Source organism: Stegodyphus dumicola, chromosome 10 (assembly GCF_044657685.1).
Source record: "Stegodyphus dumicola isolate Sdum_Otavi_A_Nest chromosome 10, ASM4465768v1".
Classification (NCBI taxonomy): domain Eukaryota; kingdom Metazoa; phylum Arthropoda; class Arachnida; order Araneae; family Eresidae; genus Stegodyphus; species Stegodyphus dumicola.
In genome coordinates, this window is record NC_140777.1 from 134356495 (window position 1) to 134371536 (window position 15042).

Sequence of the window (15042 nt, forward strand, 5' to 3'; positions counted from 1 at the left end):
ATTATACGTGTTTGATGTTCAAGTAATAACAAAGCATTCATTTAAAATTACTTGCAGAAATTCTTTTATTTACCATTAATTTGAACAAAATAATTAATAGATGCACGAGAAACTGAAATAATTGCCAAAACTCTAACTTCATTTCGTATTAATTTTTTTAAAAAAAGAAACTCAGTGCAATTTGCTGGGTAAGCCCACCTTTTTTAGAACACGAATATATTTTAAAGAAAGAAGAAGCTGAATCCACGTTATTGTCATGCACTGAATCTCTTTTCATTGAATTAAATCCCCAAGTTAAGATTGAATGCTTTCAATTAATTTAGATAATTCTTATACCTTACATTTGTATGCACTCTTTATATACCCATTTATTTCTTTAATGCTTTGAATTAGCATGCTTTGTGCATACTGTTATTCTTTAAATTTATCGATTAGTCTTAATCGTGGTCTCAATGATACTATAGCATAATTAAATTCGTAGCCTCTTAATTTATCAAAAATGAAATAAAGAAGTCCAGTCAGAAGTAAGAGTAGAACTTTAATAACAAGCCATTCTTTTGGCATACTTTCAACTACTTACACAATCTTTCTTTCAAAACTTGTAACTCGTTGTATAGTAGTCATGACTTAAGCACAGCAATGGGACACATCCATGAAATTAAATATTTATTCACTAAGATTATTTATAAGTCCATAATCCACACTGGCGGCCCTCCTCCTGTTGAGTTGCTATTTTCGCGCACCTAGGTTGATGCATTAGAAATCTTTACTTATAAGGACGACTTCATAGTCTGAACTTTATTTATTTAAACTCGGTTTAAGTTAATGGCAAGCAAAGTTTTCAAGTCCAACAATTTAGCCTTACTGCTTATTTTAATCCATGACATCATTATCAAATGTACATATTAAAATTTCTTCAGCTTATAATAGTACTTTAATAGCAGCTGTTGCAACATTAAAAGAACTGAACGAATGTATGCTTATCAGGCGAAATTAAATCAACTTCCTTTCTCATTTCGAACATTTTGTTACATTAGATAATTTCTAACTCCGTGTTTGCTATTTTCTTTCAGGAGAAAAGTATTTTAATACGTACAAGCCAAAACTGGAGAAATGTAAACGGCATGAAAAGGGCAAATATTTCGATTGACCTAAATATAATTAGAAGAGCTAAATTTGTACTTCATTTCATTTTTTCTGCTTTGACATAATATTACAAAAATTTCTTTTGGTCTGTTTCTGAACTGGCAAAGCTTCACTTATGGAAAAAGATCTGCTTGCATTGCATTAAATATAAGAAAGCTGTATGACAATTTTAGTTAAAAACTTAAGGTTAGTTGAAATAAAATAAAAAAAATATTATAAACGAAAATATTTTATTAATAAACAAACAGGTAAAACAATTTACTATTCAATTTCACCTTTTAAAATTTGGTTTACGAGCATAATTACAGAGGAACAGAGATTTCTTTATAAATCTGAAGCAACTAATTAAAACTGAGTTTTGAACTGACTAAGAACGCTTTATAAAAGTTTTTCTTTGACATAGTATTCAAACTAGTTATTTAGTATCAGTTAGAAAAAATAAAATAAACTTTATATGTTATTATTTCTTAATTAATGACGTTGATTTATTGTTCCTGAGTATTAAATATTTTAATATTTTGTTTAATGGTATACAATATGTTACTTAAAGTACGTTACTTGTTCACTTCGTAGAACGATGAATCTATTTCAGACTTACCCTTTCAATCAAAAGTTATTAAAGAGTGAAAAGCTTTAGAACTTCAGTCATAACTTTGGGAAAATACGAAATTTAATCATTTCGTATAAAATAAAACTTCAACATACATTTACAACATTCTGACTTAAATATTATCAGTGTCAGGACAGAGAAAAATTCTCCAAAGATTTATTTTTATACCAAGGCAAACATTAATGCAGTAATAAGCTATAGCAACACCTCGAAAACACTTCTTTATGTACTTTACATTATTATCATTATAATGTCTCACAAGGACTAAATCATCATTATAGTTTCATAGAAAAGGAAATATAACATTCAGAAAACTGTAGAATACAAATCAAAAAATGATATCTATTACGTATAGGATGCTAATGTATGCTAAAACTTCATGCACAAATACCATATATAGCTTTAACAGACGAATACAAAAATTGGCAGTGTTTAATAATTAGCACTATGTAACTTAAGCATACTATTTTAAAATTGGAAAGATTTCTTACATCAAGCACAATAACTTATCAGTTCACTGTAAAAAATTTCCAACAGTAGCCATGATCAGCATGTGTTTTTACGTAATTGGGCTTACATCTACAAATAAAATTAAATATTACAAATAATATTTTAATTAAATGGTTGCGAATCATTTAATTAAAATTCTTTTTAAAACTGTGTTCCCTAAAATATTTTACATATGTATATATATACGATAATGAAGGAAAATCAGGAAATCGTTACAGAAAACTAAAATACCTCACATAAAGTTTTTACATGCCCACCTCATTACGAATAATAAGTCCGGAATTCTAATTTGTTTACGATAATGTGGATAAAAACATAAAAATATCAAAAAATGTTCCTTAAAAAATTTGTTACTGTGTGATTTCTGTAGCAAATTTTATTTAGTATTTATTCTTTTAAGGAATTTAAATAAAAGCTGAAACTGAAATTTTAATTATTTTTAAATTTAATTAAAAGTTCAGCTGACTTTTCTATATAAACATATTTAAATACTAAAATTTGCGAAAACGATAAATTTCATAAGTTTGCCATTTAAATCATTTTTATAACTGCAATGCAGATTTATTTACATACTAAGTTATTATTTTATGAATATAATTTTAGGTTTAGACTCTTAAATATTAATACGCTTTTACAAATGTTAAAGAATTACATAGATCTTCCCATTTTGTTCAGAAAAATATGGAACAGAGAAAGATCTGAGAACTTTTATTCCTAGTAACAGTTAGTTTGGAATATTTCGAACTTTGAAGTACCAATTTTTATATATATATATATATATATGTGCCTTTAAACTGTTGAGATTTTTTTTCGTAAGTGTACAGTAAGTAAACATACAGTCATTTTTGCTTTAATTTCTTCTTTGGTGACTTGAGTTCAAATTAAATAAAATTTTTATTGCCTTTCTATTAAATTAATTATTATTTTCGTTATAAATAAGGTATTTTAAAATTTATAAATATAAGTAATATGTTTTAATTATTATTTCTTTTAAAATATGAAAAGTGGGAAATTTATGCAGTGATTCTATCTGCATGTTTACTGTTTAACCGTCTGTGTGAAACATTATACATTATTATAGATACTTACTATACTTTACCCCTTATGGGCATATAAACATTCTCAGTTAAATTTTTGGGTTAATTAGTATACTCGCTAGTATTATTTCCTCATCTCTGTTTGATATGTATAGTTTGAATTAACTAATAAATATAAAATTTGTTTAAGTCTGCGGTAAGTAACGATAACAATGATTAAATATCATATACTTGCTTATATGAAGTTTTCATGAGCAAATTTTTAACCGTATAATCTCTAAGATACAAAATTTTATAAGGAATGCCAGAAACTTCTCGAAAAAAATTTTTTAAAGACTATTTTTAAAATTTGGGAAACACTCATGCAATGATTTTATTGAAAGCCGCCAGTGCAAAGCAGGTAAAGACATACACACACATACAACAAAAATCAATGAAATAAAATTTCCATTCCATGTGCAAAGAAAAAAAAAGCAAACAAACAACACTAAAAGAATTCGCACTGAATGGTCCCGTGATAAAAAGGAGGAAGAGGACACAAAAAACTTTTTTTTTCTTTGATAAATTCTGGAGGAAACATATATGTATATATATAGAATGAATGGAGACGACGCAGGGATTTTTATATATTCTTCAAAAAATGAATAACTATTTTTCAATATGAAAATTTCCCATTTTCATGTTTTCTATTCTTTATGTAGTAATTTAATACCAATAAAAGTTTTCGAAATATATAAATTTAGGGAAAATTTTCCTTCGTATTAAAATTTGCTCGCTTTTAAAGTGATTAAATTATTATATTCTAAATTTTCATATTAATCAAAATACAACTTTTCCAACAAGATTTCGTGAGTCTAACATTAAAAAACACCAAGCTTTCTGAATTTATAATTACAGAATACAAAAATTACATCTTAAAATGAGGAATAGTGATTTATATTTCGCCTCTTGTTTTTGTAGATATAAAAATCCATGAATTTTGAAACATGGAAATTTAGACAATGTTAAAATTTTTTACCCGAGGAGTTTCTCCAACAATATTAATTTATATTACATTAAGAAAGTTTCTTTGATAAAAGTTCGTTGTTTTAAAATAATTTCAGTTCTTTTTTATTAAATTTTTTTTAAAAATTTATTCATTCAGCGAAATTCAATTTACGCTGCAAATATGAGGTCAAGGAATTCAGAAACATAACTGGGAAGTTTTCTTTACGTTCTATTTTTCTAATGTGGAACATGTCAAAAACTTTTAAGCGATTCATTTACTTGTAGCTAAAATCTACAATACCACGAAATCCTAGATTAAGGTCAAGGTTTCAATCTAATAATCACATTTAACTAGATCAATGTGTTAAGATTTGAATCATCAGACTGAAACACTGTAACGATACTTAAATAATATAATTCAAAGTTTGTAACTTAAAATGTAAACAATATAATTTTGGATTGAAAGTGAAAATAAATATTGCACATACTGCTTTAATTCATAATATCTTGCAAAATTTCGAGCGAATTAGGAAGAATGATTGTATCAAACCTTCTCTAAAAGTGGCCAAAAGCCCTGTATAATGTCTATGCAAAATATCTCGGCTTGGATAAGGCTAAAAAGGAACTAAAAATGCATACCATAATTTATAAACATGGCTTTCATACATCGTGAACGATATGCAGTTATGAAACCTGATCTAAATTTCAAAAAATCAACTACAGCACCACATCGTCTAAGCATTTAATGGGTTTGCATTTATAAGGAATGTTTTAAGGACTTGCTAAGACGAACTCTTATATACATTTCGATGAATGCAATATTATTTTTTGTACAAAGCATGATAATATTTTGTCCGAATGTGTGAGAACATTCAATAATTCTTTTTGTCTTACATTGTTTTTCAAAAAAATTTCTCATTTATTTGAGAAAGCAGCAAAAAATGATATGCCGTGCAAGGATTTATGACGCTGCTTATGTATAGTTATACTGATGATTAGAGGTATATAAGAGAAAGCGATGTTATCTCTTTGACTTCGATTCCGATCTTTCCCTGTTAGTTGCATTTAATAGAAAAATTGTTAAATATTTGTTTAACGCCAAGACACGATTTTGTTTTCTTATTCTACTACAAATGACATATTTACAAATTCTTTAGTATTAAAGTTCTATACATTTGCTTTGTAGCAAACGTTTTGACAATATTAAACTTGTATAATATAGGAGTAAGTTATTTTAAAGAGTAGAAGTAACTGAAATCGTAAACCGTAAATTAAGAAATTTTTAACTATACAGGTATCCCTATGTTATGTGAAAATTAATAAATGAATTTTTATTATGTAATTTTCTACAATGTATTTTAATTAATTTATTTACATTAATAAATTAATTGACATACATTTTTATTTTTGAACATAGATCTTTCTCAGTAATAAAACATTCAAATAATACGCATATATTAATTGACAAAAAAGGATTTTAGACAAGGAATGCAAGAGACTTCAATATAAAGCTATGATTTTATCCAATTTCCTAAAGCTTCCCAAAAGTGCATCCTTGAGAATTAAAGATTTCAAACTACTCCAAACGAGTTAAAATATATAATCAATCATACTGAAAATTGCGACTTGTGGCTTACGTTTGTTGAAGAACCTTAACCATAAATGATATAATTTGAGGTTTGCATACCAAGTAAAGCATGTATATATTTTCGAATTCACTGTCGTGTCTAAAAAATATGATTCTCATATTAACATATCATATAACATTCATAAGTTAAGGAAGATAATGCTAGGTGAGAAAGTGCAGGAATATTAGAACTTCGGTATTCTACAATAAATATTTCATTTTAATGATTAATTAAGAATGATAAAATAGGTTAAGAAATGTTAATTTTCTAAAAGTAAGTTTAAAAATATTTACTTTGTCTCCTATTCAGTTTTCTCCCTATGAATTGCTTTTTAAATGCGCAGTAAAATTTTTTGAAATTTTTTGAGCATTTTAAAAAGTTTTATATCTTTAAATCTACTTTTATACAATTTTTCTTTATCCATATATTTACTACGCATGTATTTACACATAATATAGTAACATTAATTTTATTTTCAGATGTTGATTTTGATATGTGCACCTAAAATTCATCAAGGTATTGTGAAATTTAATTTTCGTGATACGATAAATTATTTCTCAGGTAATTCATGAGTTGTACTTGATATTCATCAATTAAGTATCTGGTGGTTTATATATAAGGGATACCTGTATTCCAACTTTACAGCACCGTTGTTTGCAAAGCTACATCTACGTAGAATGGGAGATGACCCCCTTTCCTCTGCATCCTACATTCTAACTACGCATCGCAGCGATACCGTACATTCGAAAAATTGCATGACTTACGTTCCTGATTTACATAAACTATAAATTCTATTGCGCATGCGCGAGTATTTCGTTGACAAGGGTTAAGATATAAAACTGACAGAATCCACATCAGAGCGCAACTCTTGTTGAAGCTTTAAAATTCTAATTAAAAATTAAAGAGGCCAGAAAACTGTATTTGGTCGTGTTTCTTGCACTTCTATTTTAAGAAAGCACTCGGTTCATTTTGAAACACCACCAATCTATTATTTCACCTCTATCCTGCAAATTCGGTTCTAATAGTTAAGTTAGCGGGTCGGCGTTTTTAAAGTATTTACAATATCTAAAAATGGGTTTCCATGCCCAACATTTAGATAGCCACCGATGAATTTAAGGGTATTTATTAGTGGAAGAGATTTCTAATTATTGACCACCCTTTCCTCGACGTCGTCTCCATCGCATTCTTCGTCCTCCTTGCAGCTCGAAGAACATAAAGCGAAGAAGAGGAACTTGGCATGGAGTTTTTTTTAATTTTTTATTTGTTGGCTTTGTAACTCGTTGTCAAAATCTCGATGCGTCAAAGAGTGGCACCGGACGTTTGCAATGGGCACCGACAGCACTCATTGAAGGAAATCGAACGAGGAAAGTTGGATCGAGAAAGTCTTCAGGTGTCTGCGACTATCACCACAGTTCACCATTTTGATATTTTCAGAACAGCGAACGACATCCTCTTTTTAATTTGTTGTTGTTGAGCACTTTACAAATGTACACGTGATTAAGTTGCCACTGTTGAACCTCAGCAATGTTTTTGTTTATGTAGTCACGATCTAACACACTAAAGAGCGATGATCTATTTGGTCTATGGGAACTAACTTCTTCCCTTGTTTATTTTTATATTTATATATATATATATATATATATTTATATATATAATATATTCTCTACAGTCTTCTCTTTCTTCTACTGGATTATAAAAACACACACAGTGTTACAGAACCGGATCGAACGGCTTGCTCTTGAGGCCGCTAAGTAGTGTCTTCTAGTACTACGAGTGAGACAGCCAGAAAAAAAATTTGGATTTTTTTTCCTTTCTCCTCGCACGAGAAAAAGAAGATATTAGAGAGATAGAGAGAGAAGGAAAAGAGAGCGAAAAGGGTTAGTAATTCAAACAGGGGTTTCGTTGTGAGCGGAGTTCTTCTTGTCATTACTGGTAGTTGCATCTTTGATGACATCGGCGCTGGTGGAGGCCGTGGCGTTGGGATGCAAGAGGGGAACGCGCTTGCTGGCAGAGCGGCCTAGGGCTCCGCTTGCGTCCGTTGTAGAATTCTTGCGCGAGTCCATCCCGCTGCGGAACGCACTCACCACACGAATCTGGAAAAGAGTGGATCATAATCAAATAAATGTGCATAGAATGCAGAATAAATTTAGTATGTGATCGATGCATCTGTTACAAGAATCGCTAAAAGACATACGACTCATTCATGAAATCAAAAAGATTAACGGGCTTTTCAGTATGACTTAGTTATTTCATTTTGGTAACTGTATGATTCCCGAAATCAATTAAGTACTGCTTTAAAATCAACTTCGTAAAATATAAAGATCCAAAATATTTATTGAAATGTATAGATTAAGAGAAGTTAAAATGATTAGAAAAATCTTTTGTTATAAGTTGCTCCATTTAAAAGGAACAAAAGTTTTAATGCTCTGAATTTATGTCTGAGCATTAGTATTTATAATAGTTCTTTCTTGTTAATGTCTACATGGGTTCATTTTTTATGACTTTGAGAGCTTATAAATTAATTAATATCATGTCTGAAAAATTTGACAATGACATAAATAGGAAATTTATAAATTGCAGATACGTAAATATAATATCACGTATACTTTAAGTACGGAAACGATTTGGAAGACAACACATGTTCTATTAAATAAATGTGAAAATACATAATTTTATCACATATGTGGATTTAAAAATATTTGAAGTTTAAGTTAATGTCTATAATAATTTATGGAAACTGCGTCCTTAGCACAGAAATTCTCATTTCATATTATACACATAGAATTCGGCCGATTCTACAACTTTATTGCGAATACATGTTAACAATAACTAGATCATTAGCTGTAATTTAGTAAAAGATTGTAATATGTAATCTAAACTTCAAAGACATAGGATATCTAGGAAAAAGAAATCACGAATATGTGATTTCTTTTTCCTAGATATCCTATGTCTAACTAACCAATTTTTGTGATGATATCACTAACCAACTTTTGTGCAAACCAAATCAGTGCATACCAAGTCCAGCATTACAATCCATATCTACAACGTATTAAATGAAATTTTACATTCTACGATTGAGTATTTACCGGTAACAGGAAATAGCTTTTGCTCAAATACAGAGTGTACTATGCAAAATTCAAGTCCTCTTCTTTATCCTCAACGATGTCGCAGCACAATTTATCTCTCTTTATTTGTCTGTTTATCTCTCAAATATTTGCAACCAACTCTTTTGTTTAAACAAAATTTCTTTACCATAGAAATTTTCATGTTAAATGGAAAATTATTTTTTAGAACGATCCTCGAGTTAGAACTTTTCAAAATGTGAACCTTAATTATGAACATTTTACGTCCATATTTATAAATGAATAATTAAGTGACCTTTAAAGAAAAATATCAATTTTTAACGAATTACTCTAAAATTTGCTTTTAAAATTAAGGGTGAAGAATATAATGACAAGGTTATTAACAACACTTGTTGTAATATAATAGATTTATAGCTTTGGAAAGTATGAAATATAAATAAGGAGTAAAAACATTGTTGACTATATATTTCAGCCTATATTCTTTATTTATTTTTTCATGTTTTTCTAATTTTATTCATTACTGATCCATAGCATTACAGAAAATAAGTTTATCAATTATTTTATCATAATCTATCTACCTATCTACCTGTCTATAAATCTATCTATCTAACTACCTACTAACTACCTATTATACGCATATCTAACTAATGGTAATTAAGATGAAATAAAAAATAATCAGAAATAATCAATGGCATATATTAAAAAGCATGCACAAAGCAACAATGTGTAAATTAGATAAGATAAAGATAAAAATAAAAAATAGATTATCTTTGGTCAAGTCAGCTTGCAGGGTTTATATATAATTTAACTAACATTTATTTTAAGCTATCTTTCCTGTCAAGCCTAACTTTCCCCTGGAATTGCCAATGCCAGAGTATGTAAATTTTAGTAGAACGCGCAAAGTATTCAAATTTTCAGCAGAAGTATTTTTGAGTTAAATAGAAGAGAAACGAGTTTGTAGGTGTGCTTTCTTGATTCACGAACGTGAAGCTTGCTAGGTAGAAATTTAAGAACCGCGCGTCTCGGCCTGTGTGCTTGCTTCGGCAGTTAATTGAATCTTTCAACTTTTTATTCAGAAAGTTTGCTGAAATTTCAGCTGTGTCTTAGAACGCGGTTAAGTTAGTTACGTTTAGAGAGCCTCGTAGGTAGTGACTTGTTATTATTCATTTTTAGTTGTACTTTCTTATTTTTATTTAACCGCCGGGTCGGCGTAGTTTGTGAGCGTCAAGTGAATGCATCTATAACTTCTAAAGTGGAATAAAAAGGGAGTTAAACCCTTCTTAAGAGTTTGTGTATTTTCCAGTATATAGCAGTCACTACTATTGTTGCGGGCAAGTTGGGGCCACGCAACACCACAAGCTAATACAGCGTTTCAGTAAGAAATAGCTCATATATTAGTGACATACTAGTATTATGATGTACGCAAATAAATGCAAACCAGTTATTATTCATAAGGAAGTTGATAAAAAACGGAAAAGTAGTAAATACCCAATGTCAGATGTGGACCATACACATCAACGAAAGAATATAGAGATTTGAAGAAAAGGGCTAATGATATTAAAATGTTCAAAAATTAAAAATTTATGTGTACAAAATTACCAAAAGGTTAAAATTAAAATAAAAATGAAGCTCAAGTTAAAATCTTATGAAAATTTCAAGTGAAAATATTTTCTTCCAGTACTATTTTTATGCAGTCTAAGGAACATTTTTATAAAACTTTTAATATGAAATTTAGGGTATGGCCCAGGAGTATGTAGATGACAATTTCAATCAGATCCAAATTAATTTGCTGTAGTTTTAGCCATTAGATATTAGTATGTTCTAACAAATATCTTCTTTCACGAGGAAATCTAAAATATGCTGATTCCTTTATTACTGAAATATCAATTACTGAAAGGAGAAATAGTCGTTTTCGTGGATGCGTCCGGAATCAAGATTTTAAACTTACCGCTTCATCGGTAGCGGCTTTACTATAGGGAACTGGTATCAATCTGTCTTGCAGCTCCCCGCCAATCACCTGCAACGACACACTTGATTGCAATGAAAGCTGAAACACAATGGCAGCACCTGGTTAGTCGTTGGGCTATTCCAAACAATGAACGAAATACTAAAAAAAGCAAAATTTTCAATAACTTTTTCAACAATTAAGTCACTCAGAAATGGCTAAATAATAGGGAAAATATATCACTTTTAGATCAAGTACCGCCAAACATTTATGGCACTTTCTGTGTCATCTCGCTTCTGGTGGTGGAGCGGAGAGGGTAGGGATCACCACAAAAACTAAAACGAGAACTGTAAAAAATAAAAGAAAACTGAAAAAAAAAAAAATTGCTTTGTAGGATTTGAGGTATTGTGAGCCTCACGAAGATGCGTTGAATGAAAATGAACGTTAATAACATCCTGACACAACAGTAAAGAAGCTTTATTTTGCCCAAAATGTATATTAAACTTTAGAAATTTACGAAACTTTACTTATGAAAATAAAAGCCCGAAACATATTATCTTCTGGGAAAATAAGATTTTTGGAGTTAAAAGCTCCAAAATTTGTGGACAATTACGTTAGGTTATATTAAACTATACTACTATTGTCATATCGTTCCCTTCTCTCGGAAAGAGTTGCAACTGTCCGAAATGTTAAGATTATCTATCTTCTATTCTTCTCAAGCATAACAAGTTCTCAGAATGTTGCCATTTTGCAAAACATAATATCTTTATATTTCGAATTTAACCGATCTGTAACAGAGTAATTTCAAAGCAATAAATGAACTTCTTTATAACTTGAATCTTTATTTTATTTTTTGATAATACATCTATCTAATTGATGCATTTTAAAATAAAGTATTACAGTAAATAAAGGCTGTTTCTGACGTCATTTAAATACATGCCTAGTACAGAATTGTTTTGCATCTCTTTTTTTACTGTAGCTATAAATTTATGGGAAGATTTTGATCAGACAGATTTGTTAGGGAAAAGTATTCTATAGAATTTTAGATGAAATTACTTATTTAGCAACACTTTTCTTTAATATGAGGAAATTAATATTTTTAATTTAAAAATAATAAATCTAAAAGGCCACGTTTTCCAAAAAGGATAATTTGAACTATACAACAAAATGTACATTTGATACAGTGCTGAGAAAAATAAAGGAAACTGTACAACAACAACAACATAAAAAAAAAAAAAAAAAAAAAAAAAAAAAAAAAAAAAATCAGTCTTCTCAGAAATGATATTGATACATAACGATCTCCTCTGTAAATAACGATAAATAATGAAACGATCTTATTCTTATAATTTCATGAAAAGTAAGTAATGTATCTAATTAATATGGGGTTTTATTTAAATGTTTTATAACTCCATTTTTAAAACACAAGTTAATATAGGTTTTTAAACCAGATCCTATGCCAATTCAAGCAATATCTAAAAGCAATCTTGTATTGCCTGAATAAAACGCGTGATTGGAAAAACAGACTGTAAAATCGAAGAAACTAAAAGGCCTTTGTAAAAATTTAAACATTTGCGTGTCTCACAATACATCAGATCCATGGTTTAAGTTTGCAGACACTGAAAAATAAAACAGCCCTTTCAACAGAATACATCGAAATGCCACAAGCAAATACAAATTTAATAATCACAGATAAAAATGGATATAATATGAATACGACAAAGCATAAAAACATGCAAAAATGGATCACAATAACATGCAAAATATACCTTGGTTCATGTACCGCTATTCCATGCTATGAATTCAAGATTAATTCAGGTATTAATCTTTCAGATATTTTGGGGATAAAAGGGCAAGGGAGAAACGGTATCGGGAAAGGGCTGGGAGAACAGAGTTTATGAAGAAAAAAAAAAAGGCAGTCCCTAATCTATTAAATTAACTTTCTTTCTGATATGTTTAAAAGTTAAAAAAAATTTAATTTCAGAATTTGCGCCCGGCATGGTTTTTTTCCTGTTTAAAAGGCGTAATCCACTTTATGCGGCTTTTTTTTTCCATTGTGAAAATTAAAAGAAAATTGCAAGAACTTGAATGAACATTATTGTTTTGTTTCTGAAGATGCTATGCAAAATTATGGAACAGTATCAAATAAAAGTTAATTATGATAATACTATAAGGTATTTTTTCTTTTCTTCTAGCGTGCCTTCGTGATGTAACGGTATCACACTCCGCACGTATACAAAAGAGGCATTGCTCATTTTTCATGTCTCCAGTTTAAAAAAAAAACCTAATGCCTTTACAATACCATTATTCATTTAATGGATCTTAAATTTAACTTCGGTTTACATAAAAATTTTTTTTCTTTTAGTTATGTTTTCAAAATAGAATACTAAATAAAGAATGTTTGCTGGTTATAAAATGTGCATATGGTTCTCATAATGATTATCTAATGAATATCTTTCTAGCGTCAGATTTGCATTTTTATGAAGAATTTTAGATTACGGAGATTTTTGCTATTATTTGTCATTCTTACGATTCTCATGTAATTTCTTGTTTTCTGCAGGATCTGTTTTATTGATGATGACTTAACAGCATGAAATTTATCTTGAATATTGATTATCAGATAATCAAAAACAATTTTTGAAATTAATGTATAAATTTTTAAGACATTTTGATATTTTTTAAAGCATACGCGGTTTTTAAAAGTCATTCTAACAAAGTCAAGCCATTATGTTGTGACTTTAGGGCTGGAATTGCAGACTAAAAGAAATTCAAGAATTACTGAATTTCTGAAAAACCGAGGACCTCTTTATGAATATACGGTTTTTTTGGTTTACTTGATTAGGGCAACGCATTCGAGGGCTATCTACCTAAGAGAAGGAATGCCTAAGGATGCCTTCGTGGAGGACTATCTAAGCGAAATCGGTTCAAATACAGATTGCTCTTGGTCTTGGTGAAAATCTAAAACGCCAAATATGAGTAGGGGGCGCTTTAACTAAGAAGTACTGGATTTCACCAGTTTCGTAGAATGACAAATGCTGCCATTATTTTTAAAATCAAAGTCATACTGAATATTTGGCTTCAAGCGATAAGTGGAACATAATAGTTGAAGAAAAATTATTAGGATTACGATAATTTATACATTTAATTACTAATTTTTATTAGTCCAAAAGGAGTTGGGTCTCGAAGGACTATTACTTTCGTTTTGGCATTTTGCGTCGGACTCCTATAAATGTCGGTTCACTTTTCAAACTGTTGCCACCAAATGTTAGAGTCCTGCATTATATTTGAAGAAATTAAATAATAAAGAATCTGCATAAAGATATGTATCGCATTGTGATAAAATAACGGTACATAGAGCCATCGAATTTTGAATGACGTAATCCTCAAACGAATATGGGCATGTGGAAGATCAAATTTGAAATTTGTTTATTATCGATTTCCTATTTTGTAAAACTCTAACGAATTTTCGATTAACATACTCAAGGATTTCAAAACGAGCAATGGCAACGTTGTGCAGAAAAAAACATTTTTATCTCCAGCGCGCGAGTCTCTGTATGGAAAATTCTAAAGATATGCTCATTTTAAAACTATTTTGCGACATTGCTGTTGAACTGGATCTTATGCTTTAAATGCGAAAAGAAAGGTAACACACAAAATGTTAAAAAACGCCCCTTTGGACGAATTTAAAATCTGAAACATTTCAGATTTTTTTATATTGTTTTTTATTTTATATAAAATATGAGCTTATTACACAAAATATGGTTAAATAATATATAATCTTTGCAATAGTAATAACGTGTAACATGCATTATTAAAAGTATGGCCTACTGTACTGTAAGTTATTTTTCCCAAAGCGTAAAATCATTAAACTACTTGTAATATTCGTTAGTCGGAAAATAGTTTCTGTGCAACCTCACACTAGTGTGAAAAATTAATTTGAGAAAAAAAAAATCATTTATGTAAACACTGTATTTTCTTTCAGTTGTCTCACACTGCTTTTAGGTATCCCGCACAGCACACATGTGATGTTACGTAGTAACAGCGTTTAGTATTCGCCATCTCAGTGATATTTAGATTTACAAATGTTTGCTTCTAAAAA

The 15042-nt window shown here is 29.4% G+C and overlaps 1 protein-coding gene across 7 annotated transcripts in view; it reads right to left on the minus strand.

The window, feature by feature from the left end:
• Positions 1-525: 525 nt before the first annotated feature.
• Positions 526-15042, minus strand: part of LOC118192450 (plasma membrane calcium-transporting ATPase 3-like) — a 480953-nt gene continuing 466436 nt past the window's right edge. For 3 of the 7 annotated variants that reach the window (XM_085825569.1, XM_085825567.1, XM_085825566.1), the window contains exons 19-20: positions 10950-11048; positions 526-8011 (exon numbers count right to left, since the gene is read on the minus strand). In XM_085825569.1, coding sequence (XP_085681695.1) covers positions 7805-8011; positions 10950-11048 — 306 coding nt within the window. In that variant the 3' untranslated portion in view covers positions 526-7804. Of the gene's footprint in view, positions 8012-10949; positions 11109-11189; positions 11294-15042 lie in introns of those variants that run through there. The other 4 variants (XM_085825568.1, XR_015043552.1, XR_015043551.1 and 1 more) reach the window with 4 other exon arrangements.